The sequence below is a fragment of the Brassica oleracea genome, chromosome C2, assembly GCF_000695525.1.
Source record: "Brassica oleracea var. oleracea cultivar TO1000 chromosome C2, BOL, whole genome shotgun sequence".
In the NCBI taxonomy this organism is placed as follows: Eukaryota; Viridiplantae; Streptophyta; class Magnoliopsida; order Brassicales; family Brassicaceae; genus Brassica; species Brassica oleracea.
The window spans coordinates 42,021,972-42,045,929 of NC_027749.1; the positions used below are offsets into that span (position 1 = coordinate 42,021,972).

The 23,958-nt window shown below is 32.4% G+C and overlaps 2 protein-coding genes across 6 annotated transcripts; one reads left to right on the forward strand and one right to left on the reverse strand.

Annotated features, from left to right (window-relative positions):
• Positions 1-13,368: 13,368 nt before the first annotated feature.
• Positions 13,369-19,513, forward strand: LOC106327309. 4 transcript variants are annotated; one of them, XM_013765431.1, is made up of 26 exons: positions 13,369-13,765; positions 13,836-13,948; positions 14,025-14,151; positions 14,221-14,316; positions 14,392-14,460; positions 14,541-14,675; positions 14,751-14,819; positions 14,910-14,953; positions 15,048-15,207; positions 15,516-15,683; positions 15,833-15,917; positions 16,020-16,253; positions 16,358-16,455; positions 16,581-16,623; positions 16,723-16,880; positions 16,980-17,090; positions 17,220-17,288; positions 17,382-17,525; positions 17,646-17,720; positions 17,798-17,974; positions 18,060-18,145; positions 18,256-18,310; positions 18,400-18,525; positions 18,602-18,715; positions 18,799-18,918; positions 19,017-19,513. In XM_013765431.1, the coding sequence occupies exons 1-26, from the start codon at positions 13,646-13,648 to the stop codon at positions 19,080-19,082; spliced, it is 2,862 nt and encodes a 953-aa protein (XP_013620885.1). In that variant the 5' UTR covers positions 13,369-13,645; the 3' UTR covers positions 19,083-19,513. The 4 variants fall into 4 exon arrangements, with proteins under 4 accessions (XP_013620885.1, XP_013620887.1, XP_013620886.1 ...); XM_013765433.1 differs by having other exon boundaries at positions 16,364-16,455; XM_013765432.1 differs by having other exon boundaries at positions 15,519-15,683.
• Positions 19,334-21,766, reverse strand: LOC106327311 (SEC12-like protein 2). 2 transcript variants are annotated; one of them, XM_013765436.1, is made up of 11 exons: positions 21,596-21,766; positions 21,446-21,559; positions 21,279-21,373; positions 20,942-21,092; positions 20,759-20,850; positions 20,579-20,675; positions 20,403-20,478; positions 20,186-20,306; positions 19,971-20,087; positions 19,812-19,879; positions 19,334-19,674 (listed from the first exon to the last, which is right to left on the reverse strand). In XM_013765436.1, exons 1-11 carry the CDS (start codon positions 21,719-21,721, stop codon positions 19,568-19,570), a joined length of 1,164 nt encoding a protein of 387 aa, XP_013620890.1. In that variant the 5' UTR covers positions 21,722-21,766; the 3' UTR covers positions 19,334-19,567. The 2 variants fall into 2 exon arrangements, with proteins under 2 accessions (XP_013620890.1, XP_013620889.1); XM_013765435.1 differs by having other exon boundaries at positions 21,446-21,766.
• Positions 21,767-23,958: the final 2,192 nt, after the last annotated feature.

Below are 23,958 nucleotides of genomic sequence, written 5' to 3' on the forward strand. Positions count from 1 at the left end.
AAATATTTATGTTATGACAACAAATCATGCGACGGCTCAGCCGATCAATGCAGAGTAATAAATAAATTATACGGCGGCTCGGCCGACCAATTAATAATAAACAGAATATAAGTCGGCTCGGCCGACCAATAAATAATAAACAGAATATAAGGCGGCTCGGCCGACCAATAAATAAATTAAATTACTAGTAAATAATATAGGCGGTATTCCGGCCATTATAACATGATATAAATAATAGTAGAGGCGGTATACCGACCATTATAACAGGGTATAAATGATACAAATAAATTTTACCGAATCGCAGAGTGATCGTGCTGATAACGTGTTATAAAATAACTTATGATTTTATAGTATTGAGAAATTTAAATAAGAGTAAAAATTTATACCCGTAGGAGAAGATAACACTGATATAGAGAGAGAGTGTTTCTTATTAAAGGGAAGAGAAGAGTTTTCAGTGTGTTTACAAACGAACGCAAACGTTCGTAGGAAATTTACTGTGCAAATAGTGCAGCGGACCCCACATCTTTTATATTTTCAACGAAAGCGGCTAATTTTTTCTTTTGACTTTAGTAACAGAAATAGAATTCTTGTGCTTTAATTATTTCCTATTTAAAATAAAGTTGACTAAAAGGCGAAAATGTGCATATTTAAAATAAACAATATTTTTCGAGCCACATAAAAGTTATAGAATAATAATGCTCGTTGTTACCCTGTTATTTTCTTATTATTTAGGAGATTAACTATTTTGTACAAAAAGTCAATTCATAGTTATTTTCGCAAGTGGCAAGCTTTCTTAATCAAATAATCAATGAATGGAAGCCTATCTGCCCTTTCTTACGCCATACAATCTAATCACAAAAGCAAGTTACATAAACCAAGTTGACCTCACTTGACAATGACGATTTATAAAAGAGCAGCTGTCTTAAGACTTCCTAATTTGACAGAAGAGGATGTACGGAACATAACAAGGACATAAAATCATATACATTCATAGAGTTTTTTTTTTTTTTTTCTGTAAACTGAGTTTTATTTATTTAAGTTGACATAAAGTCGTTAAGCATTTTTCCAGATGACATAAGTTATACAGATGTTTTGAAGACATTTGATATTTGGGGAATAAATGGTCAGACTACAATTATTGAGGCATCCATGTACTGTATTCGACAATACGCTGACATTGAGAAACGGGATACTTAAAGGAGGAGTAACTAATGACAAAATAATTGTGAGTGTGAGTGTGAGTGTGAGTGTGAGTATACGGTTGAGCATACATGTATTCGGATTCATTCCCAGTAGGATCCCGGGTCCGCATCTCTCAGGTAGATGAATTTTATGCCTATATATAGGTACCAATAGGTCCAATACGGATATGATCGATTCCAGTTCGGTGCTGCATGACCATTTAATATTTATATCATATATAGTTAAGGTATAAGAGTTGACATGCAAATTGAACTACAAGATTCCGATATTAAACAGTTATAAAATTGACACTGATGCAATTCGAATTTGGGTTGAATAGGCAACAACCACATTATCATTGTACCATTTCAACTTGCATGTGAACTCTTTCGTACCTTAACTATATATATGATACAAATATAACTTGACAATTTGGTTGTTGCCTATTCAACCGGTTTGTTGGTGGGACTTAATGGCATCACTTTTCAGCTTCTAGGTGAACCTGAACGAGTCTGACTTCGACAAGCATACCAATTCACCACCAATAACATGGCCTTGAGGCCAGAAAGAGAGATACTCGAACAGCGTCCTCGACTTTTGGGTCCACACCTTCGTCGTTCACCACATAAGATCCACGTAAACTTATAATCTCAAAATGTCCCGACAAAAACACAAAAAAATCTTTCGTTTTCCAGGTTTTAAAGCCTCGTATGTTTAAGAAGGCGCTGTTGTAGCGGGTGATATAACTAAACGAATTGTTTTTGTTTGGGTAAAAAACTGAGGAAATTGTTTATGTGCATCAATTTGAGATTTATAACGTTTGAAATAATGATGGACTAGATGATAACACGGAGTGAGTTTTTTATATTTATTTTTGTTCATTAAATGATTTTAACATTTTCCAACACTACAATCTTTATCGATTTTAAAATGACAAACAAATGTTGGTCTCTTAAACGTATCATTGCCGTTGAAGAATTAACGTATTACAGCTCATTTTAATTATAATACTTCATATGCACAAAAAAATTAAGTTTTGCGGCTGACACAAATCACCAAAACTAGATAGACAACATTTGATATAAAATGACGAAGAGGTTAAGTTTTCTGCTCTCGATTTGTTTACTATTGACTCCCAGTATGTGATTTCATTTTTCACCTCTATAAAATTGTGCTTTCGTTCTCGTTTCTGTTTCACTGATACGAGTTTTGTTTCTTTTTTCAGCTTCTTCTGTGAATTCGGTGAATTACATAAGTGTCAATTTAAGAAGATGGACATTTGTAAAAATTAGTTCCACTCCAGATATATACCTAAGAATCAAACTTTTGAAGAAAATCACCGGCAAATTCTATTCACATTTTAGCGTTTAAATCTAATATATCAAATTGTTATAGAATATAAGTGTAGACTCAAAATATAAATGTTTGTCTAGTATATATTCACCAGTTTGATGTAAAAATTAGGCATGGGCGTTCGGTGGTCCGTTCGGTTTCGGTCCGGGTGATTCGGATTTTTGGATTTTCGGTGTTATGCTCATAAGTACCATTCGGTTTTTACTAATTATCGGATCGGGTTCGGTTCGGTTCCTTCCGGGTTCTGTTCGGATCGGATTTAACCAATGCTTAAAATCGTACAAAAATATATTTTTAAAAACCTCAAAAATTGACAAAAAAGCTTACAATATATAAATTATTTACAAATCTAATTAAAAATTAGTTAAACTATCTAAATTAACTAAAATGTATTAAAAAAAGCAAATAAAACAAACTACAAAAATATTTTGAATACTCTAAAATATCTAAATCACCTTAATATATATAAAAAACATTAACATATTTAACTAATTTCGGATATCTTCGGATCCTAATTCGGATTTTGGTTCGGTTCGGGTTATAACCAATGTCCAAAGTAGTAAGCTCATAAGTCCCATTCGGATATTTTTGTAAAACAGTTTGGATTCGGATTCGATTTTTCCGGTTCGGGTTAAGGTCGGTACTTCGGGTTGAGTTAAAAACGCCCAGGCCTAGTAAAAATCATCTAATTCTAGAACAACAAAACAAATTACTTATTTTATTAACCTATTGAGGTTTAATTACTTAACAGTATACCGATAAAAAAATATTATATTTAACCATTCTAGTATATTTAAACTATGTATAAACAAAGAACGGTTTGATTTATTAAATGATTAACCAGAAACTTATAATAAATAGTTCAAATCTCTCGTTCTTACAATTATAATAGCTAAATAGAGTATTAGGGAGAAAAAGTATTAGACGAATGATCAAATCTATCATTTTTCGAATAAACTCAAAAGGAGGTGATTGAAATCTTGTCATGATATTTAATTAAAAATATTTTAGAAATAAAAATCAAGAGTGAATTATTTAATCTGCATGAAATAATATATATAGTTCTTCCAATATTAAAAATCATTTCGACTTGAAGAAGTGTATTTCTGGGATTGTCACGGTCAAATAACATATTAGAAACCACATATTTAAAAAATAACTAGAGATCAATCCGCGCACCCGCGCGGGTATTGGTTCATACATTTTTATACATTGATATTTATTTTTCATAATTAGTATTATATATTTTAGATGGATTGTAATATACATAATTGTATTAAAAAACATGGACTAAATCGGGTAATATGATTATTTTTGGTACATGTATCCGAACATGTTTCAGATACATTTGTTATTTAGATATTTTTTTAGGTTTCTATACATCAGAACTGAACTCATCAAGACCCAGAAAGACCCAACTCAAAACTCACATATAAATTTATAATATTCAAGCGGAGCCTAATTTCAAAAACAAATCCGAAAAAAACAATTCATACCTAAATGGATAGCCAATGTTCATGTCTAACTGATTTTATAAACTAATAAAAAGACTTTTTATTTAGTAAAATAATTATATGGAGCAAAAAATTAAGTGAAAATAAATGTAATACATTTTTAGTATTTTGGTTTAAGTTATTATTTTATTCACAAAAACATGTCTTTGAATTATGTTTTTGGCTACATAATTTCCACCGATTGAAAGTAAATAAATATAAAAATTTAGTAAAACAAACTAAACCAAATGTTTAACCGTATACAAAACTCAGTTATTTTACATTTTTGATTTTTTAATTGGCACAAAGTTAATATTGATTAACCAATAAATAAAAAGCTGCACTATTATTATTATGGTAATATAGTTAATGATATGATGTATTGTTAAGGTAATATAATTAATGAAATGTTAAACTGAGTAAAATATGAAAAGATAATTAATGTAATTATATTAATGAAATTACTAAAAAGACACTATATTTTTTTATACTGATATCCTTGTTTCCAAACAATTCTCATTTATACTACTATCCATGTTTCCAAACAGTACCAAAAAGTAATTCAGTTTTAATAATATAGACTAGATGATAATCAGCGCGCAAGTTTTTTATACTAATGTTTATTTATTAAATGGTTTCAACATTTTGCAACACTACAATCTTTATTGATTGTAAAATGACGAATACAAATGTTGGTCTCTTAAACGTATCATCGTTGTTGAAAAGTTATATTACAGTTCATTTTAAAAATCATTAATATTCATGTTATCAAAAAATAGAGAGGGTACAAAAATTTTTATCAAGTAAAGAGAGAGGGTACAACAAATGTTATCAAACGTGTATTATTCATAATCATTAATTGTCATATATATGTTAATCATATCAGGTAATTCCATATTTTTTTTATTTAAGGACATAATTGAGAATATTCTTGTGTGCACTACTAATCAATTTGATAGTTACTTTAATAAAAAAAAATAGATTTTGACCCGCGCTTTCAAAGCGCGGGATAACATTTTGGTTAAATGTTTTGATTTAACAATTACCAATTTTTTTGGTCTGAATTTTAATTTTTGAGTTTTGACATACTTAACTGAAAGTAATTTATTTTAACTTCTCATAGTAATAGGCATTCGAGTTTAAGGTACGTGTGAGTTAGGGTTATTCAGTTTTCAAGTTATTGGGGTTGGGGTTTTAGGACCCGTTTAGGAGAACCATGCATTTTTCGAATCAGATCGATTCTGGTGATGTGTAGTCCGAGTCAGGTTTTTATTTTTTTTATAAAACCGAAGTGAATCAAATTAGAAATAGTTTGGATTTAATTTGAATTTAAAGCCAAAAATTCCAAAAAAAACGCTCAAAACCTGAGTTAAACCTGGAAAACTGAAAAAAACCAGGTAATTCGTGTAATTTGGGAGGGGGTTTGGATTTTTTTTATTATGTTTAAATGTTTGGATACCCGTTTGATTTTCAGCTTGGTTTGAGCTCTTTGGGTTTAGAGAAATAGGAACCATTCATATTTCTGTAAATCACAGTTACGAATGAGATGATTTAACAATAAATACTTTCTCAATATATAGGATAGTTTATCATATAATATATATATCTGAAATAAAATATATTAGAATATAATTAAAATAAGAATATTTTTTGGAAACTTTAAACTACAAGTCTATTGAATAATACAATATTTTTTGGGTTATAGGTTGGGCATTGAAGACGTTTAAAAAAAAAATATTTACTTATTACTATAATAGAACAAACAAACAAAAAATATTTTTAGGTTTCAAATTTTAAATAAACAATTGGCTAACTTCAAAATTATGAAACTTATAGTAGAACAATAATCAATTATTTATACACATTTTTAATTTAGAATTAACTATAGATGAAATTCGTTCATTCTGTATCTAAATGTACATTTGTTCATTCTGAATTGAAAAGTTTAAATGTTGAGATATAATTTTACCAAGATATTTGAAATGCTTAAAGAATTTATTGCAACGTCTAGAGTAATATAGGTAGATAGGTAGTGTATTATATTATATGTTGCCTATATTATAGATAGTTTCTTTACTAAAGTATGAAATGTTTACAATTATTTGATGACATATATTTGAAGAATATAATTAATTATAATTCTGTAAACTTAGAAAGGGCTTAAGTATTTCGTTGAAAGGGAAAAGGAATCAAGTAATATATAGTTTATAGAAATAAAAGGTATGTCATGGAATAATTTCAGTAATTAAAAAATATAGATTTTAAATAAGGCAAAAACATGGTCGTATAAAAGGGTCACTTGATTTTTGGATAATTCAGTTTATAATTAGTATTTAGAATATTTGATCATTTTAAATCTAAAAATAATCAATATTTTTAGGTATACAAAATGTATTTTGGATATTTGGGTACCCATTCGATTCTCGGTCTTAGTTCGGCTTTTATGTTCGAGAGAAGTATAAATGGTTCTAGATTTTGACCAGCGCTTTGAAAGCGTGTGATTATTTTGGTTGACAAATTTATTAATCGTTTGTTTGTTCATTAATATGTTAAGGCATAGGTGTTTGGTTTTTAGTTTTTGGTTTGGTTCTAGCCTGTTTGGTTTTTAAATTTAAGAGATATTTTGAATTAAAACTCTAAGTATTTTGCTGTTTATAATAATGAATTTTTATTACATTTCCCTGATAGTATATAAATAATTAAATTACTATGTAAAACATAATTTTATATACTTGAAATATTTAGTAAATAATGAAAATTTGGAAGGATATTCTTAAAGTTGGTATATATTTGTTAAATTTCTTTAATCTCTGCTAAAACAATATTTGAGTTTTAATAATAAAGATCTCAATCTAGATTTTCTCCCATAGTTGACCAAAAAAGGATTTTTTCCCATTTCTTTTTAAATATTAGATTTGCTCCCCTTTTCTCTATTTATGGTGGTTGCCCGTAGAAGTTGAAGACAATATATATTGTTAGTATCAAATATCTTTGAAGATAATAGGAGGTAGCTTATAATATTAGTCATAAAACTAATAACAATAATAATAATATTAAAACATTATACAAAACCTACAATATGAAAATGTCTGATATAGTTTGTTGTTTTCAATAGCGTTGACATAACACGGTGGGCTAAATTAGTTCTTAATTATAATAAGCTAATTTGGTTCTTATGTTATAAGACTCCTGTCATAATAGTATAGATAAGTTAAAAAATATGAAGCCTACAATGTGAAGATGTATGATATAGTTTGTTTTCAACAGTGTTGACATATCACCTAAGAAAGATCTGCCTTTTTAAAAGGACTGAAATGGTTTAGGGTTAAATTACAAAGTCACTGCTTTCAGATCATCTGCCTTTTTAAGAGGTCTGAATTTGTTATGAACAGAGAGTAGACACTCATATGAAAGTAATTTAATCAAAGAAAAATCTTTTTATTGTTGGTTGAATACGCACAAACCTTTTTTAGGCATATACTGTTGAATTATCAGCTTGCTGGAGCTGGAATCCTTTGCTTCATCATTTGTGACTGAAATTTTCTCCCTCGGTAAACAAAAACAAAAAAAATTCACCATCAAATCATGTACATCGATTAACTAAACCTCAAAAAAGAAAGGTCGTTAACAAAATTAGAATCATTAAATTTTACAAAGAAAAACAAAGGATACGAAGACTTGCAGAGTAGCCATCATGATATTTGATTGGATTTTGGTCTAAAGACCTCGTCTATGATCTGAAGCATCATTTTTATTAGACTCGCTATTTTGACTCTTTTCAGTCAATTAAAACAAACGCTTCTTCACATCCCTTTCGTTGCTTGAATACTAGAAAGACACTGAGTAAGCGTCGCCGCCGCAAGAACTCCATTTCACGATCTGCCCAATTATCTTACAACTGTTCTCGTTGAAAATAATCTTCTCTAGCAGTTGTCTAGATTGAGGAAGAGTGGGAGAGATTTAAGGTAAACAAAATAAGTTAAATATATTTCCTAACAAATTAAAAGCAGCGATTCCTTAAAAAATAAAAGAATTTAATTGAAATCATAGCTTAAAAATAATTCAGTGGCATAAGGTTGTAAATACTTCAAAACTTCAAGGGTACTTTAAAAAAGATCCTTCAATTTTAATAGTATTGATATAATATATATTTATGTGGACTAACTTATTTTTCTAAGGATTCTATGAACCATCCTAATGATGACACGTGGCTACAAAAACATGTTGTAATGCTCGAGGATTAATATATAGGAGATTTGTATACATAAAAGTATATACCTTATAGTAAGCACACAAATCAAAACCAATAAATTTTGTTTATTTACAATCTTGTTTTTGGTAAATAAATCAAAACAATCATTTTATTTACTTTATATGGTATAAATTAAACTTTAGTGATATATATATATATATATAGTATATTTTAACATAAATATTTATTATTGACACTTCCTACTCATATGATTTTATTAACATTTGTATATTTGATGTAACAAAAATTTAAACCGTTAATCACAAAACTTTTAATGTGAGATTTTTCAATACAAATTTGAAAATTAAAATATTAAGACCTCGATAAATTTTCAACGGAAATTTTGAAATTAACATATTTTATGTTTTTATATTTTATATAATTTAATTTAAATGATATTAATATATATATATATATATAATATGAATATTTATTAATTAGTCTTCATATTCAAACGATTTATGATCATTTGTTTCTAGCTTGAACAAAAAAAGTGAAACCATTGATCACAAAATTTTCAATGTGAGACTTTTACCATTTTAACAATTTATAGTTTTTTTTTAAAAAGTTAAAATATAACATATATGAAAAAATATAATTTTTATTATATGCTTAATGTGATTGTTTAATTTTTTTAATAATATAAAATTAAACCAAAAAGAGAGAAGATTCAAAAATTGTTATCAAATATTTGTTATTCATAATCATTAACCTAATATGTAATCATATTAGGTAATTCTGTAGTTTTTATTTAAGAAAATAATTGAAAATATTCTTTGTACACTACTAATCAATTTGATTGTTAGATTAATAAAAAAATAGAATATATATATATATATATATATATATATTTATATGGACCAAATTATTTTTCTAAAGATTTTAAGAATCATCATAATGATGATACGTGGCTATGAAAACATGTTATAATGTTCCAAGATTAATACACAGAGGATTGGACCAAATGATCTATGAAAATAAGATTTTTAATTAATTTAGAGACTAAAATATATATACATATTAATCAGTTAAATTTTGGAGGTTGAAAACTAATGTCTCTTGCGATCTTAATGATTAACCCCGACAATGTAAAAAGGATTCCAAGTATTTGCAGTAAAAAGGAAAAATTCGAAACAATATTATGCGAGAAAATAAAGAAAAATAGATACATACATTTTGAAACAAATTCATGATTAACAAAACAAAATCATTCGTTATTGGGATCTATCAACTAGATAGATTTGACCTGAATCATTAATATGACTTTTTTTAAAGCTCCAAAATTTAAAATAATTTTTAGTCTAATGGTTTATACTTATTTTTAGAAAACTCTTTTCAAAAGAGTCGACTAATTCACCTTCTAAATTCATGCATTTTTCATATATGACATAATATAACATATTTACGTAATAAATTTATTATTTTACTGTGTTAGACTTGTGTATTCGGTGAATGTGATATATCATATTAAAAAAATGTTTTCATTATAATTATAAAAAAAAATTATTTTTTAGACATGCCTTAGGTCCCTAAAATCCTTCTCACGGGCTGCCTGAATCTCTAAACTTATAAAGTACTCATATTAAAACATTATTATTTTTGAAGAAATACTTAGTTGAGAAACGTGTGATACAGATGACCTGACCTTAGATTGAAAAGAGTTTACGAAACTTCACTTCTCCTCCTCACTAATGGCATGAGATGCAAAAGCGAATCCAGCTGAAGTGTTCATCCACTCACCTAATTTGATCAACCGAGTTAAAAGATTTCTCATAATCAGAATTTATGTCAACTATCCAGTACATCTTTAAAGTACATCTCTAATCCAGCTCTATTTGATCTATATGTTTTTAAATAAAAATACCATTATATAAGTGAATTTGTTTAGTATATATTTTTGTAATAGAATTCTACTATTTTTTTTTAACAAAAATATGTATATATAAAAATGTTATTTTCATCTTTAAATATAGAGACGAAAAAAATATTTTTCTATATTTTTCATCTAAAATAGAAAAATTTTGTTATATAATCAAACATCGAGTAAAACCATTTTTAGAGTAAAAAACTATATTTAAAAAAAAAAAAATTGTTGATGTATATATTGGAGATGATCTTACATTCCAATGACCAACACTCGTACTTATCTAAACACAAATAATATCACACGTAAATTAGCACAATCTAACTAAGACATACAATCATCTATAGCTTGTAGCATCTAAACATGTGACCTACGAATAATATCCAAGCTCATGCTCGGAGATGAATTTTTACATGTTTTCTTGCTCTGCATAGTTTAAGAGTGAGAACCGATTGTTTTCTCCTAAAAGCAACACAAAACACAAATTTAATTGTCTTGCTACTATCTAGCAAATTTTTTTCTTAACTAGCTATCAATAGTTAGATTTATATTGTCGAAGTATTCGAGAAGATAACTATTTTTACGTAATATATTTGACATATACTATCAACTTTCGTTTAATATACTTATTTATGTTATTCAATATTAGAAAATTGATTTAGACTTTAGTTAAAGCATCTTACTTTAAAACCAAAACTTAAATTTAAATATAAATATACGAATAGTAGTAAAATTTTATTAAAACAAATAAAACATTTATCTAATTAAAACTAAAAATAATAAATAGAGGTTTGTATTTAATTTAGGACTTCTGATAAATTGGAGAAAAAAACACTTTCAACTTTTGTTTGTCCCTTTAGAACTTTTGATATTTTTGACAATTCTTGACATGTTTTACCTTTTTTTATGGAAAAATAGTAAACTGAATCTTAAAAATGTAAAAAAAATATGAAAACTATTGGATACATAAGTATGAAAACATATATGTTTAATATTTTTTTTTAAAGAAGCGGAATCATATTTTATTTTATCTTCTAGCTATAGTCAGAATACTCATTCTGGTTATCTACCTAGTCTAGAAATTGGATACATATCCAGAGTATATAACGTAAACTAACATTTCTTGTATATTCTAACAAAGCTAGAATTCGTTACATTATAATAAAAAAAAGATGTCTTCAGTCTACCTACAGCTTGATAACGACGTATACCCACAACTCAATGATATACATTATCTATATTATGTGTCATAACTTTTTTTACCTTTTACCATATGTGACGCTTAAGGAAGAAAATGTTTCTCACCTACTCTACAGTGTTCTGCGTAAGGTAGGATACATATTATAGGCAAATCCAGATATATGAAAACTTCCATATTCGGTTAAAGATGTTTCCTAAATCTAAATTAAATATACCCTAAATCTCTCATAGAATATTTTTTCCCACTTTTTTCTCTTCTTCCCACGTTCTTTTTCTCTTAGTTCTTTGTGTTTCTCTCTTCTTTATCGACATAATACAACATGGTTCTAATCTATGTTAAATCTGGTGTATGGATGTCTCTAGCCATATCTTCTCTATTTTGGTACGACAGCCCAGAAGAGTACAAACAAGTCGCTCATGTCAACTCAGAGTCTGATGGACAGTATCGCTTAAGAACATCAACAGATCGTAATCATAATAGAGGTTTTCATTGGTTCATCTTCAAGGTTTGAGATCAGTAATCATGTTCTTGAATTTCAATATCTTTTCAAAATTAAATCTCTAAGCAACAATTGCAAATCAGATGAGAATACAAAAAAAGTTAAGATTAAAGTTTCTTGGGTTTAATGGTGGTTGAAGTTCTTTTTTTCTTCTCTGCCGCTGTTGATTTCTTCTTTTCACAATTTTAGCTTTCAATTTTACACAAGACCTCACCAAAAGATCAACTGACTCTATGTTGTGACTCCTAAAAGATTCTTGTTTGATGTCATTTGCAGCAAGAGATGCTTGAGCATGTCCCTATTAATCTTCTTATCCACTCAAACAGCTAACAAAATGTCTCTTTCATGTTCTTTTAGCATTACATCTAAGTTTCCTCCTGCAAGAGTTAATTTTCTCTGTTTTTTCTCTGTTTTTTTCATTGTCACCCAAACACATGGCAAACCAAAAAAGAAATTGATTAGCCCACAAAAGTTTCACTGCGAAACAAAGACAGTCATGATTAAGATGTTCTTACCAGTGGTTTCTTTCTCTTTTGTAAAATCTTTGGATTAAACCAGAAAAACGTGGTGACCCATCACCATCTTTTTGTTAGTAAACCACCGTTAATTTGCTATAGCAAAATGTGATGAATCTCTGGTGTTGGACCCAATTTCGGTCAATACATTAATGGACCGCGACCAAAGATATGGGCCGTGAGGAACTAAGGCCCATAGCAAGTGTGCGAGCTCGAGGCGGAGCCATCGAAGTCCCGAAGATCGCGGAACAAGAGACGAAGATCGCAGGGCAGTTACGAAGGTCACGAGGTCGACTTACTATAAAGGAAGGAGAACGGACATGAAGAGGGACACGTTGAAAACCCTAGAGAGAGCTACACACATACTTCGACCTTGTTTTCGTCCCAATCTTGGATCCTTTCTTCTCCGATCTCATTTATATCATTTGATTTAGTTCAACTTATTGTATTCGATCTTATTCATCAATAAAGTCCATTTTTACCTACTGGAAACTGTTTACATCGTTGTATTTTAAAGATATCGTTGCCTACATCATTTGTCTTCCCTAGATCAAACTCCCGATCACTATTAAATATTTAGTGTAGATTTTAGGTTCTACATCTGGCAGCTACCGAGTCTGAGAACTTTGTCAGCTGGGCAGTTCTGGACTTAGAGGAGGATACAGATTCAAACCTTTTATCTATTTTATCTTTTTTATTTTATAAAATTATATTAAGAAATCTAATTAAAATATCTAAATATAATAAATAAAATATAATTTAGATTAATTTGAGGTATAATGGTATTTACGGAAATCAAAATCCTAATAAAAAAAATGTAGATAAAGTTTTAGAGATACAAATCCAAAATTAAAAATGTCTCCTTTTTTTCAAATTTTCCTTAATTTAATCAATAAGTTATAATAAATATTTAGACAAAAAAAAGGTTATAATAAATAGAGGTTTCCTTTCGTCAACCTACATTAATAAAACCTACATTAAATTCAGTTATAATTTTTCTTATTTTCTGGGGGCACTCGAGTCCTCGTACAGTTGAAGCCAGACGGGGAAGGAAGAACAAAGCGGGAGACTTCATGCTTGCAAGCAAAGTGTTCCTCAAAAACATAAAAGCAAAGGATAAAAACCAACAAAATTAATAAACAAATAAATAAATAAAGCAAAAGAAAAGTTGAATTCATTCTGATTTTGTTTTTCCCCTTAAATTAATTTCCGATTCCAAAAATTGTTTACCGTTTACTCGATCTCACCCCCTTTCGATCCGACTCGATTGCTCCGATCATCGCCCCATGGACGACGAGGTTGTTCAGCGAGTTTTCCAAGAGGGAGGACGCGATTTCTTCCAGCAGCAGCCTTCTACTTCATCCTCATCCTCTTCTTCGATTCTCCAGTCTCTTCCTCTTCATGTGGTACGCTTCGATTCTTCAATCTCCTCCTAGTTTTCAAATAGTCATCGGTGTTGATTACTGTTTTTGTTAGGCCTTCGATCATGGATATTACCTGTTGGTTAAGTCTATTCAAGAACTCAGAGAGAAGAAGGACGGCATTGTTACGGTTGGTATAGGTGGACCTAGCGGCTCTGGTAAAACTAGGTAACGATACTTTGAAGTTTAGGTTGAAAGATGTTATCGTAGTCAAGCTTGATTTCATGTTTTTGTGTGCACGAAGCTTGGCAGAGAAAGTCGCATCTGTGATTGGATGTCCTGTGATTGCCATGGAGGATTACCGTGACAGTATGGACGATGGAAATGAATTGGAAACGTTAGATTTTGATGCGTTAGTCCAGAATCTGGAGGTATTTTTGATTCTTAAAAATCGGTAGAATGACACTTAGGTTGAGTAACTCTTCTCTTACTGTGAATAGGATTTGATCAAAGGGAAAGATACTCTTGTTCCGGTGTTTGATTTCCAGCAGAAGAGGCGTGTTGACACGAAGATGGTGAAGGCATCATCTGGAGTGGTAAGTCAGAAAATGTTATTTTTGGCTATGGTTTAGCTATGGCTGTTATGTTCTTTTGGCTGTGGTTTATTGTAGGTTATTGTTGATGGGACGTATGCCCTTCATGCTAGATTGCGCTCCTTGTTGGATATTCGGGTTGCAGTGGTAAGATTTTCACATTCACTGGTATGCTAAACTATAAGGAAATGAGCATATTCTTTTTCTTTACTCTCTCTGTTGATTAGGTTGGTGGCGTTCACTTTAGTCTCCTCTCTAAAGTCCGTTATGATATTGGGGATTCGTGTTCGCTTGATTATCTTATCGACAGCATCTTCCCATTGTTTAGAAAGCATATTGAGCCAGATCTTCATCATGCGCAGGTTGTTTTTTCTTCTTCTTTTCCTCCTCTTTATGTGTTCAGAGGTTTGACTTATTTGTTTGTTGTGAGTGTGCAGATCAGAATCAACAACAGTTTTGTTTCATCATTTCGGGAAGCCATATACAAACTGAAATGCAAAAGTGAGGTCTGTAGTTTCTTTCGATTGCTAAATTTTCCAGCTGCACTCTAGATTTATATAATAATGTCAACCACTTAACTACAGTTCATGTAACAGATAGTAACTTCTTTTGCTCAAGGAAGTGAAGTCCAGAAGGATAAGTAAGAAGGATTCTTCTAGCATGTAGGAATGGTTTAAGCTTTTTACTGGATCTTCATATGCATGCTAACATGGTTTTCCTGGTGCTATTTTCAGTTTTATTGAGATGTACCTCAGACCTCCTTCTGCAAATGAAGAGGCCCGTATAAATGACTGGATTAAAGTTCGTCAAGCTGGTATAAGGTACTATCTGTCGCTGGGGGACCAAAGAATTGTCGACAAGCATTTCATCATCCGGCCGAAAGCTGAGTTTGAGGTGAGTTAATACATGCAACTACTGCTGTGTTTGGTGTGTCTGTCTTTCTAATTCTGTAAATCTTTATGGAATTGAAGTTAGGTTTAGGTCTTATTCTTGGTGGAAAGGATAACAATAGGGATTGAGTGATGTAGAATTACAATGTTTATGGTTTCTGGTGCAGTATTTTTCCTCGATTTTGTTAATTTCTGATAGTCTCTGCTGAAAAGCATCATGGCTATGGTCCTAATGGCAGCCAGCTTTAACATATCTTTTTTAAAGATATTCCTCACAACGCTTCTCTGGGTGACTTGGTTGCTATTGTCTAGCAGGGTGGTCGGATGACACTTGGAGGATTGCTAGCTTTGGGCTACAATGTTGTAGTGAGTTATAAGCGAGCTTCAACTGCTGTGAGCTATGGTAATTTATCCCTGTCACGTGAAACGATTGACACTCTTGGAGAGACTTTCCTGGTACTGAGAGGGACAGACAGGAAGGTAATAACCCTCAATTCTCTCTTAAAACAATACATCAATCTTCAATTCAGAAAAGTCCTTATAAAGCATTATTGTCACTAGCAATTAAATCTCGCTTTTCATCAGTCTCCATTTTGCTATATATGTTTAATAGATGTTTTTTCATGTAGAGTGTGGGAGCTGAAGCTCTGAGAATGGGTATTAGTGGGCCCTGGATCACCAAATCATACCTGGAACTGATCCTTGAAAGTAAAGGTCAGTGAATATCGATAAAGCATGCTTGTTTCCACTATGTTTCATTTCTTATGTTTTTCAGTGTAACATAATATTAATTCTGCAAGCTAACCCTTGTTGTAGGTGTCCCACGCTTGAATACACCTCCACTTTTGCAGCAGTCTCCTGTAACCGTTAACCAGGAGAAGCAAATTGTTGCACCAAAACCAATCCGAACTACGCCAAACATTGTCACCCGCCTTGAGGATTTATCGCAGCCTTGGACCCGATCTCCGACCAAATCTCAAATGGAACCAATGGTTGCAACTTGGCATTTCACCTCTTTTGATGCACCTCATTCAGTAAGCTCTGGTGTAGGTATGTTCGTCTTTCTTTTAAGATGGATATTAGTGTTATGTCTTATATAATGTGTACCAGTGGTATTATCGTTGCATTTATGCTTAGACTTTCTCATCAAGCAGCCACAGATTCCTCTTTCAGGGATAATATACGACTTGTTCCTATGCCTGATTCATACGACTTGGACAGAGGGTTGCTTCTTTCCGTTCAAGCAATACAGGTAAGAGATAGGAGGAATCTCTTTCTTTTAAGTAGAATAGCTGCTTCCTCTTGCAGATATTATTTCCACCGCAAAGACTTTGCTCTTTCTAGTAAGGGTTGTTTTGCTTATGATTATGGTTTCAGGCGCTGTTGGAAAATAAAGGACCACCTGTTATTGTGGGAATAGGTAACATTTCTTGTTCGCTGTTTATATCGTTTTACTTTTAAGGTTGAGCCGAAAATCTATTTCTTACACTATATGTTTGTCACATTGCTTTCATTGAAGGCGGTCCTAGTGGGTCTGGTAAGACTAGCTTGGCTCATAAAATGGCAAATATAGTTGGATGTGAAGTGGTTTCCCTTGAAAGTTACTTCAAGTCTGAGCAAGTCAAAGATTTCAAGCATGATGACTTTAGTTCCCTTGACCTGCCTTTGCTCTCAAAGGTAACGCTTTGGTTTGGGAATATTAAAGTATAAGGTAATCTCGTTAGCCTTTGGGTTAGTTTTATTGGATTTAAAAATCTCTCTCTACTTCATTTGCAGAACATTGCTGACATAACGAACAGTCGAAGAACAAAATTGCCTGTATTTGACCTGGAGACTGGTACCAGATGTGGCTTTAAGGAACTTGAAGTTTCTGAAGAGTGTGGTGTGGTTAGTGATCCTACTCTTCTCATATGATATTTTGGATCATGTGATATTTTCTCTTTCAAAATGGTTGTTGCCTTTGTTTTCATTTCAAGCGTAGTTATTAGATTATTTTGACATATCATTGCTGTTTAGATCGTCTTCGAGGGGGTTTATGCGTTGCATCCAGAAATCAGACAATCTTTGGACCTTTGGGTTGCTGTTGTAAGATTCTTTTCTGCCTCATTGTTCCTTTTCTTCCATTCATCTTGTTTTCTTATCAAGAACAGACTAATTTTCTTACGATTCATGAAACAGGTGGGAGGTGTTCATTCACATCTTATTTCCAGAGTCCAGAGAGATAAGAGCCGTGTCGGGTGTTTCATGTCTCAAAATGAGATAATGATGACCGTATTTCCAATGTTCCAGCAACATATTGAGCCACACCTAGTGCATGCACACGTGAGTACACTTGAGACTCTAGATTTCACCTACTAATATTGTGCTCTACTCTTCTTTGCACTTTATGTTCTATAGAAGTGATGATCTCTGCCTCCGTACTTACATTTCCCAATAATTCAGGTCAAGATTCGAAATGATTTTGATCCAGTTCTCTCGCCAGAGAGCTCTTTGTTTGTTTTGAAGAGCAATAAACAGGTAGGTGATAAAATATAACACATTAAGAGCTTCCTTAATTTACAGAAACACTCACCACTTGTGATGTCATTGATAAGGTTCCGTATCAGGATATTCTCAGTATCCTTGATTCCACGAAATTCTGCAGCTCCGTTCAGAATTTTATCGATATATATTTCAGGCTATCTGGGCTTCCCGCCAATGGGCAGCTGTCAGATAGTGACTGCATACGCGTTAGAATCTGTGAGGGCAGGTTTGCTGTGCTTATACGTGAGGTATGCTTTTAATCTCTAGTTTCATGATTATTAATCAGTGCATTTATTAATTATGTCTCATGACTCTTTCTGTACTGTGTCACAGCCAATTAGGGAAGGGAACTTCATCATTCAGCCCAAAGTAGATTTTGACATTAGCGTAAGTACTGTGGCTGGTCTTCTTAATCTCGGGTGAGCATGAAATCAAATAAGTGTTTTTATATCTGTCAGTCATCCTCAATAGTTTTCTGTCATCACATTCCATGAGATGATCTATATATATGCTGTATTTTTCGTTTCAGGTATCAAGCAGTGGCGTATATCGAAGCCTCTGCCTTTATTTACCAAGACGGAAAGGTAAGTATCTTGTTTGAAAGTGCGAAACAAGCTTCTTGAGATGAATATGGTCCAATTAAGTCTCCCTTTTAATTTTTTGGCTATTGAAGATTCTGATTGAGGTTGATCATCTCCAAGATGTGCCAAGTCCATACATACAGATCAAAGGCGCAAACAAAGAAGCTGTGACTGCTGCTGGTTCAGCTCTCAAACTGGATGGTTCATACACAACAAAGGTTCCATTTCTTTCTTCATTTCCTTACATGTTATGCGTAATTAGTCTCTTATTCCCTCTTGTTTTCTTGAATGAAGAGTTACCTTCAAATAGTTTTGGAAAGACTACCACCAGTTCAGAGAAGTTCAAGTGGAATCCATACACAGCAAGCAGCTCGGTTGCAAGAACTTGTGGAATTCATTCAATCTCAGGTAATCAAGTAGTCTCTGCTTTATCTCCTCTGCTCTCTTTATTCTGTGTTCTCTGTCTAAAATGGTTTTCATTGCATTTGAAGGGAAGTAGTAACAGTACGTCGGAAGCATCACCAAGAAGAGATGGTTCTTCCATAGACAACGTTTTGGACGATATGCAGTCAAGAATAAAACGACTCGAACGTTGGCACACCATCAATACGGTATGGCATCAAAAGTTAATCGTGTTTAAAAGACATAAATAGAATCCTTTTTGGTTTATTATGTATGATTACAAATAAAACATATGGTGGAAACACAGGTACTATGGACATTCTTGATGTCTGCGCTCGTTGGTTATTCTCTCTACCAAAGGAAGCGCCAGTAATCTTAAATCCGTTCTTATTAATTTGCTTTTTCCAATAATCTAATCACCGAAAAAAAAGAAGAAAGGTTATATGCTAACCTGTGTGAATTGTCAATATATATACAAGCTCCCACTTTTATTTTATTTTTCTCTTTGTGGTTTATTCAGTCTTCGAACATTGTAATAATTATTGTTATGCTATTAAATCAAAGAAGAAAGATGGAAGTTTTTTCCCCAAAAGTAATGTTTGCGTAATGTTTTAGTTCAATGAGAAACATAAAAGGGTTTCGTTGAAACATATAATATCGTAGTTTACTGCTTACAGTGTTAGTTTACATTATTATGACATAAAAAAGCAATCGAGTTTCTCGTAAAGGTGAGGAAGAACCCCTTCGAATTTTTCTCACAACACAAACGCAAAAAGCTATGGCTAAAAAAAGAGAGAGAGAGAGCATAAGATACGTTGGGGTTTCAAGCCATTCGGATGTATCGTCTTGTGGGGTCACTTAGAGGCTATTTTCTTTGCCTATGATCCCCTTTGCCATCAAGAAATAATAGGAAACCACGTATAGCAACACGCACAACAACAACATCACCAGCCAGTTTACTCCCTCTACAATTTCATTAACAAACGCAAAGCGTTAGGTTTGTAGAAATATCTTCATAACTTAGTCTGTGAATTGTATTCTTGGTACAGTTGGGGTAAAGTAGTAAGATGGAGAGAAGAAGATTAATCATAAATATACTTACGTTTTTCAGGCGTTTTTTCAATGACAGTTAGCTTTGCCCTTGAGTCAAAAGATACCGACACTAAGCACCTGCAAGACCAAGTCCAGATAGTGAGTTCATTATCATTGAATCGGTAGCTGTGCAGTGAAAGATAGATACTTAATGAGTAGAGAAAAGCACCTTGAATCAGGGGAGAAAGTCAGTGCGGTGACCAAACCGAGATGAGCTTTCTTTACCAATTGGTGAGTCTTCATTTTTGTTGAATCAATTATCAAAACATCCCCTTCCATGTTTCCGCTGCATTGAGGGAAAAAGTTATGACAACCAAAACTAGAATTAGTATTAGTTCTTCTATCTGTTTGGTCACAAAAGTGCGTAGAAAAAGTAAAACTTACAGTGCAAGAAGCTTCCCATCAGCTGAGACATTAAAGGCAGATATAGAGTAGTTTTTCATAAGCTTTGAACGTCTTCTTTTCCATGTTGTTGTATCCCATGTTATAATACTCCCACCACGTTCTACGCAACAAAACAGATCAGTTGTAATCGCTAGCTCTGACATATAAAAATGGATCTAAAATTATATGTTCTTGCACTGTCAGAATGTAAGTTTACCAGTGTTTGCAGCAATGTAAAGAACTTCATTGCCTGCATTGTCGACGGAGAATCTGCAGTAGGCAAACATCTCATCCTGCATTGTAAAATTTAAATTCATTAAAATTTGAGTACAAATAATGTTGGAAGTATGTATACAAAGTTTAAAGATAGAAATAGCAAAAACCCCCACTGACCTTCTCCTTTGATAGACTGGCAATGGCAGCAGAAGTATTTACGTCCCAAACCCGACAAAGTGGACCTCCAAGAGATACAAGAAACTTACCACTTTCGCTGCAAAACGAAAAATATCAGTAGCAGGCAACTAGTTGTACAATTATTGTTCGAGTGGCCTTATTTGATAGTAGAAAGCACACCTGAAAGTTAAGTTTTTCACTGATGCATGTGCCTTAGACTCATCAAGTAACGTTTTCATACAAGGCCATTCAAAAATCCTCAAAGTCCCATCCTGTACTGCATCAAAACAAAAATTGCATAAGAACCACTAACGTCTCTTCCCTCCGTTACATAAAATAGACTGAATCTAAGAGCTTTCCTACCTCCCCACCAGCAGCAAGCACAGACCCTTCCTGATTAAACGCCAAAGCTAACTGCTGTCCAACGTCTTTCAACTCATTAATCACTTCCTCTCCCTCTTCACCACCCTGATCACCCTCTCTAGGACTTATAATGCTCTCCCAATCAAACCGTCTGTGTATCAAGAGAACAACAAACCCCCATCACATCCCTTGAAACTTCTCTCTACTAACCAAACCACACTAAAGTCTTTTGCATACAAACTTCAAAGTCACATGCTTTCAACACTTAATACCACCGATTCTAACAAAAAAAGCTAATAAAGTTCCAATCTTTGAAATAGGATACGAGATGACTCACTTGCAACTGTTAGGCAATGCGCAAACAAGACCACCTCCACGAGGATGAACAGCCATCCTGTAAGGCAGATCAGTACCAAGCACAATCCTACCAAGCTGAAACAAACGATCGTTAAGCATACAAATTCTTACAAAACATATAGATCTGATGATGCATGCATTACTTACAGGTTGTTCAGAGAGAGATTTGGTGTCGAGATCAACAAGACAGATTACGATGACATTCTTGATCCCGCTTCTTCCCTCTCCACCTCCTCCGGCCAGAACGATGCAGCTCCGGGAGGTCGACGACGAAGACTCGCCGCCGACATCTTCGGAATTGTCCTGATCCTTGTCGATTTTCGATCTGACGGTTTCTTCGGGGATCCAGTCGGCGGCGTAGATCGGGAAGCCGTAGGTCTGCGTATTCGACGGTTGATTGCTTTCTGGAGTTTGATTCGCCATTCTTCCTCAGTTGTTTTTTCTCCCTTCTCGAGCTCAGTGCGAAGTCTTCTTGTCTGATTCGTAGACACGAGAAAGGAACTTTAGTGGGCCAGGCCCATTATAGCATTTAACAGACCCGGTTCACGGGACAGAGACGGGAAATTATTACCGGACTCGGTTAAAGATGGCGATACAGAGACGGTGAGATGAGTACATTTGTTGTAACTTTGACTCCAGGAAAAAAAAAAAAAACATTTGTAACTTTCTTATTTCTGATATACATATGTGTGGAAGAAATTGAAAGAATTTAATTAGCTGTATATGTTTTTAAATCCATTTAATTTTTCATCATTTGTAAAAGAGGAGTCAGTTTCAAGGATATGAGCTACTGGAATGTTGTTTTTGGTTTTCTTTTTTTTGATTCGCTGCATTGAACCTTCTCCCATCCTTTGATGGTGCTTATGTTTTTTCAAAACTCTATAATGACAAAAAAAAAAAACAAATTTTCATATAGTTAATTTTACTTCAACCAGAGCAAACTAGATGTTAATAAACGGAATAAGTAGAATTAAAAGAATGATAATTAATGGAATCTAATGAAATTGAATTAGTGTCTTTTTAATACTGTTTGGTTTCAAGCCATAAAAATGTAAAGTTCAAACAACTAGCTTAGAAAAAGTTTTAAAAAAAAATCACCACTAGGTGATATAAAGAGCTCAAAAGAGCATAAAGATAAAATCCGCCAAAGATTAAGAAAATACCAACCAATAGACTAGTTTTTGTACTAATTCTCAAAGCATAAGCAGTACTGACCAGCCTCTTCATTGAGTAGTTGTTGCAGCCAAAGAGAACAAAACGACCCAATGAGGACTGTGATCTCTTCTTATCGCTTTCACTCTATTTTGCAAGTGAGAGTAATGCGACGTGTACAAGATATCATCAAAAGCATGAACGAATGGGTATAAAGATGACATGGTTATGTCGCATGTTTGCCATCGATATGGAAGATCCAAAATTAGGGACTAAATTGTTAAAACAAAAGCTCATATCCTTGAAACTGACTCCTCTTTTATCCACAGTAGCGGCTTGAGAAGAACTCAGATTTTGGGGATCCGTCTCTATAAGATAAGTTCCCACCAATTATGACATATAATAGCCTGGCATTGACCATTAACTTATTAAAGAAAAAAAGGAAACAACCTGCCACCGAAACGTCGAAGAGGTTAAGAAAATCAACAAAACACAAAAACCGTTGCTCCACAAGGATCTGGAACTTAAGAAAAAACTGTCACTCCACAAGGAGCTAACAACTCTCAGAAAATCATCGGATGTGCTCGTCAGCTATCAGATCTGACCCGAGAAAAACCAAACTCAACTCACCACAACCACAAAACACATACAAAGAATACAAGAGGGTAACAGAGATGAACATGAGAAAAATGGAAAAGAAGAAACAGCCGTCTCCCCACATGAAACACTAGTGTATATGATTAGTACTAAAATTAAGAAAGCATGAAACACTTAATTGTACTCATCTTACAAGAAGATGATAGGTAGATGGTCTTCTACCTCTTCGTATCCGAGTTATTCTCTACTAAGAAATGAGAGATTGAGTAGGGAATAGAGAATGCCTTATGAAAGTGGAATTAGTATCTATACTATTATTTGAGAAGTGAATTTTCTTACATGTCATACTTTCCATGATTTTAGGATAAATCATTAATTTAATTAATATCATTATCTAAATTTTATTTTAATATATATATATATATCATGATATTTAAAATAATTAATTAACATTAACTTATTCAACCGATATATACTATTATTTTTGAAAATATTTTAATATATACACTATTATTATGATATTTAGGTTATAAGTGAATTTGCTTACTTCTCATATTCTCCATAATTTTAAGTGATTTTATTTATTTGTCATGCTTTCCATAATCTTAATAAATAATTCTAATGATTTAGCTGATAATTTATTGAGAATAACAAAAAGATATCATAGTTAAATTTATATTATATTTACTTTACTAATATTATATATGGCAAATCTCCAAAATAGCACATTTCTAAGTTTATATCACAAAAATAGCACTTCAAAACTAAAATGACCAAAATAGCACCTTTCTAAGTTTATCCTTTGAAAATTTTAATTTTTTTATTTTTCAAAATTTGAAATCTTATCCCCAAAACCTCATTTCTCAACTCTAAACCCTAAACCTTAAACTCTAAACCCTAAACCCTAAACC